Below are 24,679 nucleotides of genomic sequence, written 5' to 3' on the forward strand. Positions count from 1 at the left end.
AACAAATTGTACTTTTTGGGGTTGAAAGTTTGATCCAATGCAATATCTTTAGAAGAATTGAAGTTGTCCTTTTTAATTTGAATTCCTCTAATTATCATAGGCTATCAAAATCTCGCTTTTATGACTTAAAATATCTGAATTGAAGTTGCCATTTCTAATTTGAATTCCTCTGATAATCATAGGCTATCAAAATCTCAATTTTAAGAAGATGACTTAAAAGATCATTTAGTGAAACAATTTCTTTTGAAAAGGATGGTAAAGATTCAATTAATTTTGATGTTGAGGTGTTTAGTAAAAACTTAATACTTGTTACTTAATCACTTAAGTTAATTTTAAGTTAAATCATATATTTAAATTATTGACTTAAAACTTATTACTTAATTCTTATTTTAAATCTTGACGTTATTTGATAAAAGTAATTTAAAATTTATTTTAAATTATCAAATTAATATATTTATCCTTATAAATTATAATTAGGGTAAAAAGGATTGAGTAATAATGGAGATAAAAAAGTAAAATAAAGACATATACTTAAAAATAAGTTAATTATTTTTACTTATTTCTTAAAATTATTTTTGACTTTAAGTTATATTATAAAATTATTTTATAAAATATGTTTAATTTACTTAATAACTTAAATTAAGTTATTAAGTGACGTTAAGTTATACTTGCTTCTACTTTTATTTATAAACCCTGCCGGTCACAATTTAAGACACAAAATCATGAGTTGAAAATGGGAATGGTTGGTGAGAGATTAAAGGGAAATTCATTTGATTGAATTAACCAGCAGGCGGCCACAATTTAATTCCTCATCTGACGCAAACAGAATACTCTTGAGATGGGAATGGTTGGTGAGAGGCGAGACCGTGAGAAGCAGTTGGAACTGTTCACACAACCTACCACCGATGCCGATGCCAATGCCAACACCAACACCAACACAGTCGCATACCTTAAAGCACACGGCACCCCCTCCAACTAGGCCTTGCTCGCCTCATGCCAACTCAAATGGAGGAATACAATTCATACAGGCCCGAATTAATGGCCTTAATTAACAATTTACATAGTGCCATTATTTCTCCAACAGAAAAGTAAAAAATATGGAGAAAATTTGCTCCGCAAGAATTGTCAATTACAAAGTTGCAAATGGCTTAACATTTAAGCTTTATATTTTGGGATTGGATATATCGATGATATTCCTCGTCGAATAAGAGAAATGTGTGTCGGGAATTTTTTGGACTATGTAAATATATTAATTTTTTTAATTAAAAATTTATATATTGGCATTAATATTTCTCTAACAAAAAAGTAAAATATATGGAGCAAATTTGTTGTAGAGGAAATATCAAATACAAAGTTGTAAATATCTTAACATCTAAACTCTATATTTTGGGATTGGATTCATGATGTCTCATGGAAATACTTGTATTTAAAGTCGTGACACATAACTAGCCACGAATGGTATCTAAGTAAGGGGGGGCATTGAGGGTGTTTTGAATTTTATTTTATTTTTTTATTTTTGATCCCGAGATATTTAGGGGCCCTAAAAAGGGGAATGGAGGAATATCACAAGCAAAAGCGTAAATATTTTATTATTTTTGGAAAAGTGGAATGTAAGGTGCCAACATGCAAAACTCTTGATTAGAAACTTGGAAGCATATCTACCACGATTTACAAGGTGTCGACTGTCGAGGCCTAACCCCCTAAGTCACGCGGGCTCCAATCTGCCCGTCCATTCTACCTACCCGCTGATATAAAACTGGCTCTCAGCATCTCTCTGATTCATCAATTAATCACGACTTCTTCTTCTCTAGTCTCCAAATCTCAATACCATTCTGAATATTTGCATTTTCCGACGAAGTTCACACTGATTCAAGCAGCCAAAAATGGTGTCAGTGGGGGAAATCAGAAAGTCCCAAAGAGCTGAGGGTCCAGCCACGGTTCTGGCCATCGGCACGGCCACTCCAGCCAACTGTGTCTACCAGGCTGACTATCCTGATTACTACTTCCGCATCACCAACAGCGAGCATATGACTGAATTGAAAGAGAAGTTCAAGCGCATGTGTAAGTTGTGCCATCTATATGAATAATTCTCTGGGCTATTCTCTTCACATAGCCTACTTGAGTGCATGCATGGTATATATATAACCGATGCAACACTAACAATCATTGTTTGTATTTTGCTTACATACAGGTGATAAATCCATGATAAACAAACGCTACATGCACCTCAATGAAGAAATTCTCAAGGAGAACCCCAACGTCTGTGCCTACATGGCCCCATCTCTTGATGCCCGTCAAGACATGGTGGTGGTTGAAGTACCAAAGCTCGGCAAGGAAGCTGCTGTCAAGGCCATCAAAGAATGGGGCCAGCCCAAATCCAAGATCACCCACCTTGTCTTCTGCACCACCTCCGGTGTTGACATGCCCGGTGCTGACTATCAACTCACCAAGCTGCTCGGCCTCAAACCCTCCGTCAAGAGGCTGATGATGTACCAACAGGGCTGCTTTGCTGGAGGCACCGTCCTCCGCCTTGCCAAGGATCTTGCCGAGAACAACGCCGGCGCCCGTGTTTTGGTCGTCTGCTCTGAAATCACCGCCGTCACTTTCCGAGGCCCCTCTGACACCCACCTGGATTCTCTCGTGGGTCAGGCGCTTTTCGGTGATGGTGCAGCTGCCATTATCATTGGTGCAGACCCAGATACCAAAATCGAACGCCCACTCTTCGAACTCGTCTCTGCAGCTCAGACTATTCTCCCCGACTCCGAGGGTGCAATCGATGGACACCTGCGCGAAGTGGGTCTCACGTTCCATTTACTGAAAGACGTCCCAGGGTTGATTTCCAAGAACATAGAGAAGAGCTTGGTGGAAGCCTTTAAGCCGATCGGCATCAGCGACTGGAACTCCTTGTTCTGGATCGCTCACCCCGGTGGCCCAGCAATTTTAGATCAGGTTGAGTTAAAACTGGGTCTGAAGGAAGAGAAACTGAGAGCAACTCGACACGTTCTGAGCGAGTATGGGAACATGTCTAGTGCATGCGTGCTGTTTATCCTGGACGAAATGAGGAAAAAGTCGATCGAAGAAGGAAAGGGCACCACAGGGGAAGGCCTGGAATGGGGCGTTCTGTTTGGATTTGGACCAGGTCTCACCGTTGAAACCGTTGTGTTGCACAGCCTTGCTACACAATCGACTCACTGAGTCACTCGTCCCTATAATACTGAAGGGAAGATGGGAATGGCTGCTGGCTGGGGACTGGTGAGGACTGCATGTCATCATGTGCCAACCTACGCAGCTACCCTTCCTTCCTTTGTTATGTTTTGCTTTATTTTTATGTTCTTTTGTGTCCCTGTGCCTTCTCTCCTTTCACACTTAAGTAAAAATTTCTCTTTAATTATTTTCTTATTTAATAAGAGCTTGTTTAATAATTAATAATAGATTTGAATTGTTTTAGGTTGTTTTCATTTTTTTTTTACTATTTTAAAAAATAGTTAAATAAAATGGTTGCAAAGAACCACCACCAATAAAAATTATTTTTTTAAAAATATTTAAAAACGTAAAAACAAGTTGATAACATTTCAATTTTTCAAAACAAATTTTTATTTTGGAAAACATTTTATTTTTTATTTTTGAAAATAAGAAATAAAAAATGGTTTTTGATTGTTAAACATGTCTTCATAATTTTTTATTCTAAAGAACATATATAAAACTATTTTACTAAACACTTGCCAAACAAATTCTTAAAGAATTGTTTTCAAAAACTATTTTCAATTACCATTTTTTGATATTTATTTACAAAAACATCACCAAAAGATGTAAAAAAAAAAGATTCTTTGACCACTTTTTCTTTAATTTTTTCATGTAAAAATAACCCTTTTTGGGTGAAAAATTAAGACAATTAATTGATTAGGTAATGATTTATTGAATTAGTTAACAGATACAATCTTCTTGTCCTCATTACTCAGGAGTGGAGAGACGCATGTTTCTTCATTAATACCCAAAATTGAATTCTTCCCCTTCTTATGTTGATGGTTGGGAAGAGGTAACATGGTTGTGTAGGGTTTGTTTGGTTTGAAAAAAATTGAAGGTAGATGTGAGGGGAAGAGAAAGATAAGAGAGAGAACCAAGAAAAAATAAAAAATAAAAAACATGAATCCAACCAAATATATTTTTCATAGATTTAAGTCGAGTATAAATAGGTTTGGATCAAATTCATATTGATTTACATAACCCGTTTGATACATAAGATAATTTTTGGGTTAACTTACATAGCACGAATTTGATGCAAATGGATTCATTTAATGATCCCGTTTATTAGCCTATTATATCTTTAAACTATGTAACTTATATTTGATTCATTTTAAATTTATTTTTAAATAAATAAATCAATCATAAATATGTTTAATTGAAAAATCAAGTATATTGACATATATAAGACTTAACTCAACTTGATTATGAAATAAGAGGATTTGATTATTAAATGAATTAAATAATTACACGATATGTTATTTATTTAATAATTATATAGTATTTAAGTTTATGTTTTTGACATAATTATCATTTATGTTAAGTTTGAGTTAGACCTATCTAACAGATAGCTAAGTTTTGACATGACATGAACACGATCCACCAATGCAAATCGCCTCTACTATGATATTCAACTCCTTTGCTCCAAAATGGCATTCCATACTTGTTGATTTGTCAATAATTTCACACAACGATTTCTAAAGACCATTGTATGGTCACGTAGCCTTTTAACTTTTGAATAGATGTGAATTAATTTATAGTCGTCATCGGATTTTTTGTGGCATTCTATGCTTGAGGTATCTTTAGTTCATATGGTCCCAAGGCGTGCACGAAGTTTGGAACTCCTATTCCTCCTTCTCTTGAAAACTACGTCAATTAATTCCACCCACCATTTCCATCTTCTTCTAATTGTCATGTCATGATTGATATGAGAAAAAGGTGATCACAATAAATGTATTTATTTATTTATTTTTGGGTGGACAAATTATTCTTTTAAGGTAGGGAGGATGGAAAATAATAACTAAAACCCACGAGTGATGACCATTTTTCATTTTTTTTTTTTTGAAAAAATTGTTTTTAAAACTTGAAATGTTTTGAAGGTGGGAATGGTGTTGTTTGATGGTCAAGTGGGATTGAATGTGAAAGATGAAGAAGTGGTTAGTAGGATTGAATGTGAGAGGAGAAAAGTTGACTACCTGCCTAGTGTTGAAAACAACCCATAACTAAAGTTTGTACACCAATTAATATAGGGGGATTTTGTTTGGTAGTGTAAGAGTAGGTTTGGTAGTGTTTTCATTTGAAATGTTTTTTTTTTTTTTTTTAAGTATTTTTAGGAAAATTATTTTAAACATGGCTTTTAAAAAAACGTTATAAATGATTTTTTAAAATTTTAAAAATATTTTTTAAATTTTATTCAACAACTAGGTTCTATCTGAAAACTATTTTTTAGAATAATTTTTTGTTTTTCATAATAAAAAACACAAAAATATAATAATAAAAACCTGTTTTCTATTTTATGTATTTCAGAATAGAAAACATAATATTTTTTGAGATTTTTTTAAAATTATTTTTTATTATTTTCAATTTTTTTTTAACAATTATTTTTAAAAATAATTATATAAACATGTAGATTATAGATATAAAAAATATTTTAAAAATATATATAAAAATATTAAAAATAAATTAATAACATCTTAAGTTTATGAATAAATTTTTTTTTTTATAAAAATTAACAAATAATTTTCAAAAACTATTTTTTATAATTATTTTAGAAAATAATTACCAAAGATAGCTTTTTTTTTTTTCTTTTCTAAAAAAGAATTTTTAGGGTAAAAACAATTCTTAGAATCGGTACTAAACGGAATCTTTTGTCATATCATGATTAACTATGGGTGTTTTCCCACCTAAAAATAATTTGTTGTTCCAAGATGACCATCTTGGTCAATACCTAATAGTATCTCCAATCAACTTTACATAAACTCTCTCATAGGGAGGACATGGAAGTGATTAATTTAATTAAGGGAGCCTTAATTTGGTAGATTAATTTAATGTTTTAATATGATTTAATAATTAAGTTCAATATGTTTGATAAAGTAATTTAATATCATAATCTAAAGCCAAAATAATTAATTTACCTCCATGGTTCATTTTTTAATAATTAATTTACATTAAATATAAATAGATTTATTATTTAAGATTAATAAAAGTAAGTATTAGTTCAACTCAATGTGGATAGATAGTAGTTAAATTAGAATAGATTTTAAATTAATTTTGTAAAACAACTTAACACTTTAAGTAAAATTAAGGAATAAGTTTTAAGTAATCCACTTAAGAATAATTTAACTGAAAGTTGATTAATTAAGTAATAAGTATTAAATTTTATCAAAACATCCACTAACTGATTTTTTTTCAACAAATTTGATATTTTTTATTTTTAAAATTAGAAAATTATAGTAATTTTTATATAAAATGTAAGAACTCTATAATGCAAAGCTCGAAAAAGTGTATTTTCAAATGCTCAAATGCAAAAAACCAGTTATAGGAACCCAAGTTTTTAAAATCCCGTTATAGTATCGTTGTCTATTAGTGCTATCTTTAATGATCTTAGATATTATATTCGATTGATAAGCGTATCAAACTTGAACTATTTTTAGAGGGTTTCTATTTTATAATTATTTTTATATGAATTAAAAAAAAATATGAATTTATTTCATTTTGTTAATATCTTAATTTTTAAAATAATTTTCATTTTTTAAGATAAGTCTTGAATAATTCTTATATTTTATATAATATTTTAAAAAATAAAAGGTAAGAAATTATTACATTTTATATAATAATGATTATATTTTTATTTCTAAAAATAAAATGAAAACAAGAAATATATCAAATTAAGCATCCACATTTAATTCCACATCTAGTACAAGGGCAGGTGGAGGTGAGCAGTGAGAAGCAAAGGAGGCCATTAACACAGCCAGCCTCCACCGGCCCAGAGCATTCCCTTGTCCTATTCGCTCCCATGGACACTCCCCACCCAATCCCTTTCTTCTGTTTTGCAGTTTTTGCCTTGCTTTTAAAAACAGTTTTTTCATTTTTCAAAATAAGAAAACACATTTCATGAGAAATTTAAAAACAATTTGTTTTCTTAAAATTAAAAAATGAAGAATAACTATTTTTGAAAATTGCTTTGAAAAATAGTTTTTGAGAACTGTTTTTGAAAACTGTTATATGATGTTTTGTAAAATAAAAGTCTATTTAAGAATTTGAAATATTTTTAACTTATTTTTAAATATATTTTAAAAATAATTTATATATCTAGTGCCTTATTTTTAATTATTCTACATGCTTGCATAATTATTTTCTAAAACAATCTTAAAAAACAAGTGAAAAAATAGAAAATAACTAAAAAATATTTTTTAAAAATACTATATTTTATATTCTTAAGAACATAAAATATAAAAAAAAATTTGATTACCAAACGTGTTTTTTTGTTTTGGAAAATAGGAAACCGTTCTTGAAAACAGTTACCAAATATGTTCAAAAGTGTTTTGAGAAAACATCTTCTAGTTTTTATTTATTTATTTATTGTTTTCACTTGTGTTTTTAAAGGTTGCTTTAAAAAAAATAATTATACAAATAAGAAAAATAATTAAAAATAAAGTATTATAGATAAAAGTTATTTTAAAAACATATTTAAAAAATATATAAAAAAATAGACCAAAAACATTTTATGTTTCTAAACATACTTTTATCCACCTGTTTTCAAAACCGTTTTTCATAAATGCTTTAAAAATGAATTTTCAAATAAATCCTAAATATCTCAAATCCCATACACTTATACATGATATAAAAAGTGAAATTCAAAAAATACTTTATAAAGAATAACAAAAACATTTCAAATATATTTTCAAAACAACTTATTTTTATCATAAACTTTTAGAAATTTATCTAAAGCTTTAGTTCTACAAATCAAGATATTCTTTGTATAATATGCTTTTTAATATGTTGGCAAATTTTATTAAAGAAAAGAATTTGAGTATATTTCATTAAAATGCATATAAATGAAATTTGGAGTATGAAGTTTGCTCGAAATTTGGTAAGCTTATTATGAGTGACATTCGTGTTAGTAGGTCGCGTTCGTATTGAATCAAAGTCTAGATATTTTACTATATAGGTTAATCCAAACCCGACATGAATAATAATGTTAAAAATATAAACTCAAATACTACTTAATTATTAAACAAGTAATATAATCCATTAAAGTCATTTAATAATTAATTTTTTCTATTTAATAATTAAGTTAAGTTAGTTTTTGGATTAATCTATATGATTAATGATATGTTTATGATTCAATTGACTTATTTATTTAAAAATAAATTTAAAATGAATTAAATAGTTAAAAAATTTTAATTAGATTAATAAGCACAATGATTAAATTTGTCAATTTGAATGAAATTCATGTTACATAGGTTGACCTAAAAACTAACTGTTTATTAAATGAGTTATGCAAGTAGACACAAATTTGACTCAAATACAATTATACTTAATTCAAACCCATCGAAAAATGTGTTGAATTCGAGTTAAGTTAACGAATCATATCAAATTTTGTTACTCCTAGACCTCACCATGATCACTCATAAAATTTAAAATACTTTAAATTTAAAAGAGAAAAACCTAAGATCCAATATGGTAACACCTAAAGAGGTTGAATAGGTGTTTTTTTTTAAAGATTTTAATACAAGAGTTGAAATATTCAATTAATTCTTTTAGAATAATAATAAAAAAAAAACAATCAACCCTGGGGAAATAAAATATTTTAGATGGAAAACCCCCACATAAAGTATGGTGATAAAAAATCATGGGTTATGAAATTTCGAATGAACAATTTACTATATGAAATTATAATACATAAAATTACCTGATAGACGTTTCCTCAAGATTTACTCTTTAGAACTTATGCTACGATCCACGTTCGTGACATAACATCTTGAGTACTTTAGTGGATTTTGTCTTAGCTCCCAAGGGGATATAGGTCTTCTTCACCAACTTAGAATTAGTTCAATTCTTCTTTGAGAGATTTTAAAAATGGGAAAGTTAGGGTCTTTTTTTTTTATTATTTTATTTTAATGAGAGCATCAAACTCTAAAATGAATTTAAGTAGGGTATACATAGGCTATGTCCAAAGACCTTAGAGGATCAAAAACGAAATTTTCCTAAAAAGATAAATTCTCAATTTTCCAAAATGCGGTCTATTAGAAACTAACAAAGTCAGGAACAAGTGTTCAAATGGACTAAACCACTACTTGATTATTTTGAGTGCTTTTAGATAGCCACTTGAGCATTGATTTCACTGCTTGAGTACTTTGGCCAACACTTGAGTACTACAAATTTTCAAAAAAGAACTTAAAATTTTTTACCCTAGTTTTAAAATTTTGATCCAACCCTTACACTTTCAAAACTCATTTGCTTTTATTCAAACTTTTTTAGAATTACCTGTGACATTTTGATTGGTCAATAAACAACCTCAAATTTTCAATAAAGAGTAAATCATTATCTAAAACGATCTCATACCAAAATAAAAAGAACAAATTTGTCAATACACAAAACACAACACAATTTATGACGTAATAAAAAAATTCATTTTGAATAAATAATTTACACAATATAGATAAATTATATTATTTTATATTAAGATAAAGTATATACATAATTTTTTTTTTTTACTTTTAAGCTTCTCGTTGGATGGAGCTTACGTGATACCTTGTAGAAGGGGTTTCGCTGTCGAATTAAAATAAAATATTATCTTTAAATGAGAAATAAAATCCTGTGTGACTCCTTATTTAGAAAAGACATATTTGCAAAACAGAATCTAGAGGTCATGTTACCTATTGAGAAGGTATGATGGTGAGCTGTAACACTCCTCTAAGCCCATATATGTGACAATTAATTAATTAATTATGAATACCAAGAAAATAATAATGCAAATGAGTATGTACAAGTTATAGTAAAAATCAATATATACAAAAATAATGATGAAATCTAATTACAAGAATGCACAAAATAAATAACAAGAGAATTGTGTAAAATGATTTATTGAACTAAATAAAAAAAAGATATTAAAAAAAATTAGTTTTCAATAAATTTTAAAGGATTTTATTAAAAATGATTTTGAATTAATGATTTCAATTTATTTATTTACAAAAAATAGTGAATTTATTTTCTCAATTTTATTTGTATTCAATTTTCATAAAAGTTATTTACAGTTATTGTATCAAAATTTTTTTTATACAAAATTTTAATTTTGACACAAAAATTATTTTTACTTGCTTTTACTAGAAAAAAAATGGATTTTTACAATTTTTTTTAAAAAAGTATTTCAATTTATTTTAATTTAAGAAAAGTGACTTATACAAATTATTAAAAAAATATAACTTTATTTTCAAACGAATTTTTAATTAAAAAGAAAAAATTTAAATCCTCTATTTCTAAAAATTACTTTTAATCCCATTTTAATTAATAAAATAGAATTTATTTATAAAAAAAAAATTTTTTGGACAATTTTATTAAAAAAAAATTTTGGGACAACTTTATTTACAAAATAATTTTTGGATAATTTTATTAAAAGCAATTTTTGGACAATTATTATTAAATTTTTTTTCAAATTATATTAAAAACATTTTTTTTTTGGATTTTTCTAAAAGCATTTTTCTGAACTACTTTATTAAAACATATTTATTGAATTATTCCTCTTATTCAAATAAAATTTATGGTTTGTTCGATATTCAATTCTATACATAACAAGTAAATATACACAAACAAATATTTAGAGAAACCAATAGAAATAAAACTAAATATAAGTGAGAAATCAAATATGTACCCAAATAAGCTTATAACAAGTTCAATGTGTTTCTATGATTTTTCAAGTCTCACTTTCTTCCATGAAATTCCGTACTCCACGTGTTATAAATTCGTACTTAGCCAACATAATTGCAAAATGGGTCTATACAAAAACAAAAATAGCCTAAATATAAATATCTAGAAATGTATAAAATTTGCAATAAATATTCAAATCCAAATTCAAATTTCAAATTAGTTAAACAAATTTCACCAATTAAAAATGGACCCAAATTAGCAAATATAACCCAACAAAAATATCTCACATGTTATAGACCCTAATATAGAGTTTTCAAATTAATAGCCAAAGTATAAGCTCAATTAATTAAACTCAAAACATGATAAATTAAAATAAATCATATTAAAACTAAATTTAATATCTCATAATCCAAACCTAATTTAATATGCAAACTCACATTCAAAATATACCACAATATTATATTATATCTAAATTAAATATTTCAAATGAGTATAACCATATAAATTATCAACTAATCTAACCCAAATTAACAAATTTCAAATTAATTCTCCAATAACAAATTAACCCAAATTTCATATTAATTAACAAAACTTAAATTTTATATTAATTCAATAATTCAAATATCACAAATAATAATCACTATTAAAATCAAATCAAGAATAATAATAACAATAGGAAAAAAAGAAAAAAAAAGAAAAATGGGGACGTGAGGGTGGTCTCGTGAGTGGCAGTGTGTGGGTAGGAAGAGGAAAAATGGAAAAGGAGACTAAATGGGGGCCGACCGTGTGTGGGTGTTGGGAGTCTGTGGGAAGAGAGAGCCATTAGAGAAGAAGCAAAAAAAAAAAAAAAAAAAAAAAAAAAACAAGAGAAAAATGGGTGCCGAATCGAGAATGAGGGGAGAAGAAATAAAAAAGAAAAAAATTCTTAAAATAAAGAAAGAGAGAAGATATGGGTATGGCTTGGACGTGGGAGGTAAGCGGGGATAGGTGGATGGATGAGAGAAGAAAGAGAATATATATATATATAATATAATATAATAATAAAAATAATAATAAATAAAAATAGTAATAAAACACTTTATAAAATAATAAAAATTAAGAATTAAAGAGTGAGTGAGTAAAAAATATCATATATAATTAAAATTTAAAATTTAAGGATAAAATTGAACTCAAAATTAATGTAAAAATAAAATTGAAACAAATTTTAGGATCAACAGAAACCCATCATGTTTTTTTTTTTTTCAACTTTCTTTCTAATTGTCTTTGGAAGACCCACATGCTTTTAATTTAGTATCCTTTCTTAGTTGTTGATGCTCTATGAAAACCTCCTCTTATTTCATAGTGTCTTATTTCACTTTCTTAGATGACGTTGATCTCTTGATAACCCCTCATTTTCACTTTCATTGCCATCATTCACAGGAGAAGAAAAGAAAAAAGAAAAAAGATACACATGAAAACTCATTCTCCTTCTTGTTCTTACTCATGGTACATTGACTTGAATTGCACTGACAATAAGTTTCATTTAAAAAATTTAATTAAAGTCAAATTTTCATTAAAAATATTCTCTTAAATTAGTTAAGTTTCATTTATTAAAAATATAAACATATGAGCCAAGAAGATTCTAAACTATACTATAATTACATTTTATTTACATAGAGCTTAACTAGGGTTAAGTTCGTATTTAGAGTTTTTAATTAATTAATATATATTTTAAAAAAAACTAGGGTTAAGACCCAGTCCATTAAATTTAAGGGAGAAAAATGGAAAGCAAAGTACAGTATCCTTAGGACTCGCAATGTACAAAAGAACAAGAAAGAAGGAAAAAGAGATATTGTTCTTTCCAGTGAAATTAACTTAATTACTTCTACTCGGTGAACTATCTTGAGTAACAGTTTGTATTATGGTTAAATTTCATTTACAAAAAGTTAACTAAGGTGAATTTCTTATTTAAGATTTTAATTCAAAATAATATTGGATTCATTTATAAAAAAATTAATTCTATTTAAGTTCTTGACCATAATATTTACTTAAACTTAATTATCATTAAGTTTTATATACAAAGAACTTAACACTTCTTAACTTATCGATCTCATGTGCATCAGCACACACATATAGAAAAAAAAAGAAAAAAAGCAACTAGAAGTTAACAAAGCGAAAATGATAGCATGTTAAAGTCATCATAACCAAATATTTTGATATCTATCAATATTGACATTGACAGGCTTCAAACTTCTCAAAGGGAACTAAGCTTCCTAGAGTAACAATTTACTAATCTACTCTTTGGTTATGATCTAATTGGTTTCATGGATGGAACCACACCATGTCCACCAAACACCATCACAAACCCAATGGAACAACTTCCATATCCGGACTCTATTTGAATTGCAAACTTTGGAAATGACATGACTATTCTCCATGCCATTCTTGTTTCAATATTTGGCTTTGTGGCTCCCCTAATTGCCTTTACAACAGTGTTGAGTGACATATGCATCAAATTAGGGAAAACATATGCCAACAAATCCTATAATAGAATGCTCAGGCTCAATGATGATGGAGTCAATAATTTCATTCGGGGCAACTTTTAATGCATGTATGGACTTTAGCCTAATGATCAAGATTTGTCATCGGTGCATTATCAGTCTTGTTTTCAAATCCTCATATTGCAAGAACTAGATTTGGTAGGTGCCCCCCAAGCCTTACTTGGCTCCTCAAGTGCTCAGGCTACAAGAAACACTAACAAACACCATAAAATTAAATAAATAAATAAATCAAAAGCTTAAGACAATCAAAGCTACCCCTTGAAATTAATAATAATAATAATAATAATAATAATAATAATGACAATCAAAAACTTTCATGGCAATCAGAATAACCAAGGCAATGGAATTTTCTAAGGCGGTTTGAACTTTAATAGTGGCTTTCCAATTATGGGAATAATCTCAAATTGGTCATAGTGCCAAATACTTTCACGACAATCAAAATAAGCAAGGCAATTGAAATTTTCAAGGTAATTTAAACTTCAATCATAACTTTTTGATTATGAGATTAATCTCAAATTGGTCATAGTGTCAAATACTCTCATGGCAATAAAAAATCCCAATAAGTGAGTTCCTAGGATGATGAGGTTTACTTTCTACCGTAGGATGTTTTCCATTTCAAAGTATAGACTCTAAGAAAAAGGGGGTTTACTTTGGATTGTAGGATGTTTTCCATGTCAAAGTACTCTAAGAAAAAGAGGCATTTATTCTATGAATAGGACAAAGGCATACATACAAACATGATAATTGGTCTGGACCACCCATAAAGTCTCCAATCAACTATTGACAAACCCACGATGTGGCTAATTAACCTTACTGTGGCGCCACATTTAATTCCTCATCTAACACCGCTGGGACTGGCCGGTGGCAAGTCACGTACACGTACTGTGCGGCCATTAAAACAATCTACCACCGAGCACCTTACCTTCCCTTTCAATGCCTAGCCATATTCTTATGTACTTTTAGGCCATACGTCACACCAATTCACAATGAATCATTAACGCTATCTTTATTCCCCAAAAGTACACAATAAAAAATTCATATTTGATTTTACTATAAAAAAGATTGGAAGAAAATCAAATATAACTTGTTAAAAATTTATATATTTTAAAATTATTTAATTAAATAAAATAAATTTAAAGAAATGTATAAAAATAAGTTAGTTGAGTTTTTTTTTTTTCATTCCAATTTTCTTATTTGCTTCACATTTTTTTTTTCAAATTAGTATTATAATTAATAAAATGATAGGACATAGGACATAAATTAAACCCTTCAATTTAAAAAAAAAATGGAGATAATTAATCTTGAAATACTAGCCTCACATAGGCTGTCACATTGTTGTACCTTGTATGGTAAGCTACAAAGACCAAAACAATCACTTCATAGCATTAAACTTTCTGCATTGAGATGGAAATCCTTTTCAGAAAAGATATTTTCAGAATTTTTTTTTTCTTTTCTAGTTTAATCTAATTAAAAATCACCTTTTTAAATATGCACACTTCCAATTTCTAGTCAAGTTTTAATGAAAAAAGAAAAATTATCACCCATGCATAAGGGCCTGTTTGTTGCGGATGTGAAATTAGAAGTTATTTGTCTTGTCAAATAAAGTGAAAGAAACAGCATCATCTAACAGTCCCAAAGTTCTGGGTACCTAATTTTCAGCGAAAAGGGGTTGTTAATTAATAGGAAAAAAATGTCACCATGGGACTGGGAGATTCAGAGTCAAAGAATATTAAAAGTAATCTCAAGGCAAAAACCTTGGAGTAGAAACGTGGAAGCATATCTACCGTTTTTTACATGGCCTAACCCCAAGCTCACGTGGTCAGCTACCTGCCCTACTGTCCAACCTACCAATTCTGTCGTATAAAAATTCACCCAACTCCTCAGTCTTGGCATCGGCATTCTCTCTTGGTCTCCTGCAAAATTGAGGTAGAAGCCAGTGAAGCAGGTAGCCAACAATGGTGTCAGTTGCGGAAATTAGAAAGGCCCAGAGAGCTGAGGGTCCCGCCACGGTTCTGGCTATTGGCACGGCCACTCCGGCCAACTGCGTCTACCAGGCAGACTACCCGGATTACTACTTCCGGATCACCAACAGTGAGCACATGACCGAGTTGAAGGAGAAGTTCAAGCGCATGTGTACGTGCCTTATTAATGGATTAAATCTGTAATCCTTGTTTGTTTGTTTTTTTGGTAGGAATGGTATTGTGCATGGAGCCAATTTCAGTGCATGGGAAATAGGCGAGTATCTGATACTGATGATGGTTATTTGATACTATTTTACTGGTTTTTACAGGTGAAAAATCCATGATAAACAAACGCTACATGCACCTCACTGAAGAAATTCTCAAGGAGAACCCCAACGTCTGTGCCTACATGGCCCCATCTCTTGATGCCCGTCAAGACATGGTGGTGGTTGAAGTACCAAAGCTTGGCAAGGAAGCTGCTGCCAAGGCCATCAAAGAATGGGGCCAGCCCAAATCCAAGATCACCCACCTTGTCTTCTGCACCACCTCCGGTGTTGACATGCCCGGTGCTGACTATCAACTCACCAAGCTGCTAGGCCTCAAACCCTCCGTCAAGAGGCTGATGATGTACCAACAGGGCTGCTTTGCCGGTGGCACCGTCCTCCGCCTTGCCAAGGATCTCGCCGAGAACAACGCCGGCTCTCGTGTTCTGGTCGTCTGCTCTGAAATCACAGCTGTCACTTTCCGAGGCCCGTCTGACACCCACTTGGACTCCCTCGTGGGTCAGGCACTTTTCGGTGATGGTGCAGCTGCCGTTATCATTGGCGCAGACCCGGATACCAAAATTGAACGCCCACTGTTCGAGCTCGTCTCCGCGGCTCAGACCATCCTCCCTGACTCCGAAGGAGCAATCGACGGACACTTGCGTGAAGTGGGCCTCACCTTTCATTTACTGAAAGACGTCCCAGGGTTGATTTCCAAGAACATAGAAAAGAGCTTGGTGGAAGCCTTCACTCCGATAGGCATCAGCGACTGGAACTCCTTGTTCTGGATAGCTCACCCCGGCGGCCCAGCAATTTTAGACCAGGTTGAGTTAAAGCTGGGTCTGAAGGAAGAGAAACTGAGAGCAACTCGGCACGTTCTGAGCGAGTATGGGAACATGTCGAGTGCATGCGTGTTGTTTATCCTGGACGAAATGAGGAAAAAGTCAATTGAAGAAGGGAAAGGCAGCACAGGTGAAGGGTTGGAATGGGGGGTACTGTTTGGATTCGGACCAGGTCTCACGGTTGAGACTGTTGTCTTGCACAGTGTGTCTGCACCAGCGGCTCACTGAGTCACTGATCAACTCATGAAGCGTTTGTGATAAACTATGTGCTACAGTCCTGCACCGTAGTCATCCTTGGGTGATCTTTTTCTTATTGTTTCTTATTTCTGAACTGTAGTCTACGTTCCACGGAGATGATTCTGAAATAAATAAATTATTGGAGATGCTCTCTCTAAACCTTTTTCTTTATGTTTCAGTAGAAATGCCTGCAATATTTTCTTTTTTTGGAATTTGGGCATTGTTGAAGAAAATGAAGAAAAGTCTGTCCACATGAATATGATGGCGGCCAAGCCTCTATGATTTTGTAACACGTGTAGAGTTATTTTCTCAATCCCGCCTTACCAAGACTTTTGATGTACATATATTTGCCTGGACCCTTTTCAATCATCTTATCATAAATGTTACTTTTATGTACTGACCTTTCCAAGTCAAATCTTTCAATATTGACCTAATCACTCCTCCATCATTTTTTATGTATTTATATTTTCACTTCATCCCTTGCTCCTTGATCTTAATTATTTATATCATTATGCTAGATATAACTAATATATTTATATATTTGTTCTCTAAATTTAATCATATTTTACTAATATACCATATTCAAAACTTAATAGGTGGGTATAAATTCTTCTATATCTTAATTCTTTTTCTTTTAGTTAATTTTAAAGCATTTCTCACCACGAAGGAAAAACATTAAATTATGCACCAAAGAAGAAAACAAAAAAGGTGTTAGGTGTTGACATTTGATGATTTGTGGCTATCTAACCTCCATCTAAATGGAGCAATGTGGACTCTAGTATTTATTTTAACTTAATTGTTTAAAATTTTCTACAAATTACGTGTTTTCATCATATAGCAACAACGGTACTAGAGAGATGCAAGTCATGCAAATACATGAGCAATGAAATTAATAACTTCATCGTATGTGTGTCGATAAATATATAGATAAATAGATCAATATATATATATATATATCCTAATATTTGGCAATCGGAGAGGCACACGTTTAACCTCAAGTTCCTACCATCGGTCCCCTCTTCAATAATATTTGCTAATTGAAGTGACATATCTTTAACCCCAAGTTCCTACCATCATTCCATTCTCTTTAATAGGGTGCACAAATGACAAAACCACTTTTTTTTTCTGTTTTTTTTTACAATATTTTTTATTATTTGTTTGTGATTTAATGCCCTAAGAAATTGTCAAATTATCTTTTGAATATTTTGATGCCCAACTTATTATGGCATCAAAAATCTTTGATGCCCTAAGAAGTTTTCACAAACCAACTACCAATATTTTGGTTAAAGTTCTATATATATTTTCCTTGTTAGAAAAGTCTACAAAAAAGATGATATGCAAAGATTTCAGTATATGCTTAAAAAAAGATAGACACGCGATGAAAGGAAGTATGTATACATGACTATGATGATGGTAGAGATTGTGATTTTGTGACATATGTATAGGGTTATTTTCTGTATCCTACATTGACAAGACATTTGAAGTTTGATGTAGATATACTTGCTTACACCCCATTTAAATTAAACATATCATAAATGTTACATATACTTTTATGTACTACTATGACCTTTCCAAGTCAAATATTCAATACCTATAAAATAGATGTCATTACTCAATCATTTTTTTATACTTATTTTATATATTTATATTTTAATTTCATTTCGTATTCCTTGATCTCAATTATTTATATCATAATCCTATATATAAATAATATATTTATATATTTATTCAGTAATTCAAATTTAATCATATTTTACAAATATACCATATTCAAAACTTAATAGGTATAAATTCTTCCATACCTTATTATTTTCCTTTCACTTAATTTTAAAGCATTTCTCACCATAGAGAAAAAACATTAAATTCATCGGCCAAAGAAGAAAAAAAAAAGGTGTTGATGTTGGCTTTTGATGGTTTTTGGTTATCTAACCTCCATTTAAATGGGGCAATGTGAACTTTAGCATTTATTTTAACTTAATTGTTTAAAATTTTCTACAAGTTAGGCGTTTTCATCATATAGCAATAAAGGTGCAAGAGATGCAAGTCGTGCTAATATGTGAGCGATGAAATTAACAACTTCACCATATATTGTATTTTATATAATCTCTCTCTCTCTCTCTCTCTCTCTCTCTCTCTCTCTCTCTATATATATATATATATATATATATATATATATATATATATAGATCCTAATATTTGGCAATTGGAGGGACACATGTTTAACCTCAAGTTCCCATCACGGGTCCACTCTCTTCAATAATATTTGCCAATTGAAGTGACATACCTTTAACCCTAAGTTCCTACCTTCGTACTCTCTCTTCAATAGAGTGCACAAAATCACATTTTTTTCACAATAATTTTTATTATTTGTTTGCGATTATATGCCCTAAGAAGTTGTCAAATCATCTTTTGAATATTTTGATGCCCAACTTCTTAGGGCATCAAAATAACTTTGATGTCCTAAGAAGTTTTGACAAGCCAACTACCAATATTTTTTTTTATAAAAAGTTTTATATTTTCCTTGTCGAAAAAGTCTACAAAAGAGATAATATGCAAAAGATTTCAACATTCTACTTAAAAAGAGAGACACAAGATGAGAGAAAGTCTCTACACATGACTATGATGATGGTGGAGCTTGTTATTTTGTGGCACATGTATTGAGTTATTTTGTCTATCCCAATTTAACAAGACCTTTGAAGTTTGATGTAGATATACTTACCTACACCCCATTTAAATCAAAAGTATCATAAATGTTATGTATACTTTTATGTACTACATACTATGACCTTTCCAAGTCAAATATTTCAATACCTATAAAATTGATGTCATCACTCATTCATTATTTTATACTTATTTTATATATTTATATAATAATTTCATTCCTTATTCTTTGATCTCAATTATTTATATTATAATCCTATATATAAATAACATGTTTATATATTTGTTCAATGATCTAAATTTTATCATATTTTACCAAAAAACCATATTCAAAACTTAATAGGTATAAATTTTTCCACACCTTATTATTTTCCTTTCACTTAATTTTAAAGCATTTTTCACCACAGAGGAAAAACATTCAAAGTCATCCACCAAAGAAGAAAAAAAAGGTTGGTGTTGGCCTTTGATGGTTTTTGGCAATCTAACCTCTATCTAAATGGTGCAGTGTGAACTCCTCCATTTATTTTAACTTAATTGTTTAAAATTTTCTACAAATTAGGTGTTTTCATTATATAACAACAAAGGTAGTGGAGATGCAAGTCGTGCTAATATATGAGCAATGAAATTAACAACTTCACCATATATGATATTTACAAAGTAGAAGATATTTTGGAAAGATATATATATATATATAGCACACGTTTAACCTCAAGTTTCCATAATCGATCCACTCTTTTCAATAATATTTGCCAATTACAGTGGCATGCCTTTAACCCCAAGTTCGTACCATCGTTCCACTCTCTTCAATCGGGTACACAAAACCAAATTTTTTTTCACAATATTTTTTATCATTTGTTTTTTATTTTGATGCCCTAAGAAGTTTTCACAAGTCAACCACCAAATTTTTTTTTTTAAATTCTATATTTTCCTTGTCGAAAAAGTCTACAAAAAAGATAATATGCAAAAAAAATTAGTATTTTGTTTAAGAAGAGATAGACACGGGATGAGAGGAAGCTTGTACACATGACTACCTTCCATGTAGATTAGATATGCTTTTCTACGCCCATTTAAATCAAGGTATCATAAATGTTACACATACTTTTATGTACTACCGTGACCTTTTCAAGTCAAATTTTTCAATACCTATAAATTTGACTTCATTACTTATTCCTTATTTTATACATTTATATTTTAATTTCATTACTTATTCCTTGATCTCGATTATTTATATCATAATCCTATATATAAATAATATGTTTGTATATTTGTTTTCTCATCATAGAGAAAAAACATTAAAGCCATCCACCAAAGAAGAAGAAAAAAGATATTGGTGTTGACTTTTGATGGTTTTTAGCTATCTAACTTTCATTTGAATGAGGCAATGTGAACTCTAGCATTTATTTTAACTTAATTCTTTAAAATGTTCTACAAATTAGGTATTTTTGTTATATAGTAATAAAGGTACTAGAAATGCAAGTTGGGCTGATGTGTGAACAATGAAATTAACGACTTCACCATTTTTGATAGTTTATATAAATATAGGAGATATTTTGGAAAAAAAGTTACTGGCAATGGGAGGAGCACGTACACCTTTAACCCCAAGTTCCTATCATTGGTCCACTCTTTTCAATAATATGTGGCGGGACACACCTAAGTTCCCACCATTCGTTCACTCTTTTCCATAAAGTGCACAAAACTACCTTTTTTTTTTCATAATATTTTTTATTATTTGTTTGTGATTCGATGCCCTAAAAAGTTGTCAAAATATCTTAGATATCAAAACAATAAATGAAAAAAAAAAAAAAATACAAGCACACTACCAACATTTTTTTTTTTAAGTTCTACATTTTCCTTGTCCCAAAAGTCTACAAAAAAGGTAATATACAAAAGATTTCAATATTCTATTCAAAAAACGATAAATACAACTAAAAGGAAAAATCAGTAACTTTTTCAAAGAATTCTATGGAGGAAAAAATAATCATATGTTCGACCAGTGATTTTGCCTTTTCTTTTTCCCTTGTGATTCATGGAAACTAAATGTAAAATAATAATAATAATAATAATAAAATAAATAATGTGATGAATGTATAAAGTTAAAACAATAGTAAAAATGTAGTTAACCTATTAACATGTAAAAATTGTAACATGGATATGAGAATATATATATATATATGAAATTATAATCATATTATATACAAATTAATAATGTAATTAAGGTATAAAAAATGTGACTTAGTACGAGCAATGGGACTAATATACTAAAGTAGAAAAAGTATGACCTAGATACTGTTAAAGAAAATATCTAAAGAGATACACAAGCACATAAAGTACACTCTCATCAACATTTCCATAAATCTAAATAAATCAAATATTTGCAATATGTAATTCTCTCAATTTTAGGATATTTTCTTGTATATATTTTTTTAGGAATATTTGTTATTTCTTTACTTGTATAGCTCATCTATATTTTAGTATAAAGTTCCAAAGGAAGTAATACAAATCACAAGTTCCATTACCAAAAATACACAAAATTTTGCATGGTATCAAAGCCATGAACTTACAAAGCCAAAATATATCTTCTTTAACCTTTTCCTCATTCCTAAATGCAAAATCTGAACTTAGTATTTAGTTATTTTGCCGAAGTTTTAGTTTCATTTCTAACAAGTTAAAAACTATAAACTCCCTATCGTGGTAAAATCAATTCACTCCCTTAGTTTGTGGTCTCAATATTCTCCATTATTTATTAAATGGAAAAAAAAACCTATTAAAGAAATTAAGGATGATGAGGGCAACAACAATCCTAACCCACAATACCAACTATGGATAAATAATGACAAATTTCTTATTTCATGGCTTCTTGGAACTATGAAAGAAGAAGTTTTGAGCATAATCTTTAGTGTTGAAACAACATATGAAGTATGAACATCTCTTAAAAAGCAATTGCTTCCCATTATAGTAAAAAAAAATATAAAAAATATGTTGACAACTTTCAAAAAGAGACCACAGTTTCTTGAAGAATATTTAAGAGACTGCAAAAATATATGTAATAATCTCGTCACAATCAAGAAGTCAACTTTAGACCAAGACAAAGTTTTCCAATTTGCTTATGGCTTAGGACATAGCCACATTATCCTTCATTTAGCCAGCTTATGCTAGCTCTCAAAGACATGAACAATCACTCATCACCCAAAATGAGGAGAAAACATTCTTAAAGCATGCACAAGTTTTCTTTGGACAATGAGGTTAATTGTAGTTGAAATGGCCAAAGGGATAAAAGAAATTTCAACTCAAGTGGAAGAAAATTCACACCTGTTGGGCGCTATAATGGTAACCATAATCCTCAAAGCAATGACAACATTCCCAAATGGTCAAATAATAATATAACCCAATCAAAAGAAAGACATTAACAACAACATCCTATTGACTCAAATAATGGCAGTAAAATAACTTGTTAAATTTATGGAAAACCAAATCATCTTGTTATTAATTGTTAGCATAGTTTTAATTATTCCTACCAACTTGAGGATTTTTCACAAGTTCTTGCTACTCTTTCCATTTGGAATCAATATCAACTCTATGGGCATATCATATTAAGTATAAAGAATATGGTTTTATTGATTGTTTTAAGGCTCATTTAGTTGCAAAAGGTTTCACACAAGTATCAGGAGTGGACTATGATAAAACTCTCAACCTTGTGGTTAAACTAACCAACATTCACCTTATCATAACACTTTCTTTCTCTTTTAATTGGAGCATGCGCCAATTGGACATAAAAAAATGCATTCTTGCATGGGTATCTAAAGGAGATAGTCTACATAGAGCGACCTTGGGATTTATTGATTATCTTTTTCTTGATTATGTGTGTTTATTAAAGAAAACATTATATGGTTTGAAACAAACGCCTTGTGCTTAGTTTGATTTTCTCCCGCAATGTTATCCCCAACTTGGTTTCTATTGTAGCAAAGCAAACTCGTCTTTGTTTATTTATCACACTCAGGATATTATTGCAGTTCTCCTCATTTATATGGATGATGTTCTTATTGCAGGCAACAATAATCAATTTATGCAAGTCTCCTTTGGCAACTTGGTCATGAATTTGCGATTAAAGATCTTGACACTTTACATGATTTTCTTGGTGTAAAGATTAAATATTTTGATAGAATAGGCTTTTTTTTCAACAAAAATATACATGACTTACTTTTAAGAATTAAGATGCTTAGCAATAATTCCATTACTACACATTAGGCTCTTGTAGATAAGTCTTTTGCTTTAGACAATGTCTTAACTGATGTTACTGCTTTCTAAAATATTGTTGGAGTCCTTCAATTAATCGAGTATGTCAATAATTCAATAACCCTACTATGACTCACTGGATGGTTGTAAAGTGCATCTTAAATACCTTAAAGGAACCTAACAATTTGGTTTAGATTATTTTTCTGCCAATTCAATATCCCTTTATGGATTTAGCGATATTAATTAGGGAGGTTGTCCTATTATAAGAAAGATCACCATATATTATTGTATATTAATTAGAGCAAATTGTATCTCTTTGTATTCAAAGAAACAATCAACAATTGCTCACTCAAGCATCGAGACAAAGCATCGTTCTTTAGTCTTCTTTGCAGTTGAGTTGACTTGGATTAGTTATTTTTTATGAGATATCGGTGTGTCCTTCTCAACATTACCACAATTATTTTGTAACAATGTTAGTGATCTTTACATGACCATTGATCCTATGTTTCATGCTCGTTCTAACATGTTGAGTTTGATTATCATTTTATATGAGAAGACGGTTATAGATGCTTTTTGTCACTCTCTATGTTTCCACGCACTCTCAACTTGATGATATTTTTATCAAATCTTTGTCAAAGGATATCTTCACAATGTTTCAAGACAAGCTAGGCATCCATACTCATTCTCACCCTAGCTTGAGGTGTATGTTAAAGGAAATACTGAAAGATATACACAAAATCAAAATATTCAAGGAGATACACAAAGTCAAAATATGGAGATACATGGAATCAAGTTCATAAAAGTTAGGAAGATACTCCCATCAATATTTCCATAAATCTAGAGAAATCAAATATTTACAAATTCTCTTAATATATATATATATATATATGGAATATTTTTTTATTTCTTTCTTTGTATAACTCATCTACATTTTAATATAAAGTTCCAAAAGAAGTAATAAAAATCACAACTTCCATTACCAAAATACACAAAATTTTGCACATGCCAATACAATAAATGTGAATATGGTACAAAATATGTGACTAAGGTAT

The 24,679-nt window shown here is 30.0% G+C and overlaps 2 protein-coding genes across 2 annotated transcripts; both read left to right on the forward strand.

Annotated features, from left to right (window-relative positions):
- Positions 1-1,784: 1,784 nt before the first annotated feature.
- LOC100232843 (chalcone synthase) lies at positions 1,785-3,391 on the forward strand. Its single transcript, NM_001281135.1, is given in 5 exon segments — positions 1,785-2,061; positions 2,192-3,159; positions 3,162-3,204; positions 3,206-3,239; positions 3,242-3,391. Coding segments are annotated over 5 exon segments (1,356 nt in total). The 5' UTR covers positions 1,785-1,883; the 3' UTR covers positions 3,375-3,391.
- Positions 3,392-15,385: 11,994 nt separating this feature from the next.
- LOC100263443 (chalcone synthase) lies at positions 15,386-16,724 on the forward strand. The gene is made up of 2 exons (NM_001280950.1): positions 15,386-15,563; positions 15,721-16,724. Exons 1-2 carry the CDS (start codon positions 15,386-15,388, stop codon positions 16,722-16,724), a joined length of 1,182 nt encoding a protein of 393 aa, NP_001267879.1.
- Positions 16,725-24,679: the final 7,955 nt, after the last annotated feature.

The sequence above is a fragment of the Vitis vinifera genome, chromosome 14 (genome assembly GCF_030704535.1).
Source record: "Vitis vinifera cultivar Pinot Noir 40024 chromosome 14, ASM3070453v1".
Taxonomy (NCBI): Eukaryota; Viridiplantae; Streptophyta; class Magnoliopsida; order Vitales; family Vitaceae; genus Vitis; species Vitis vinifera.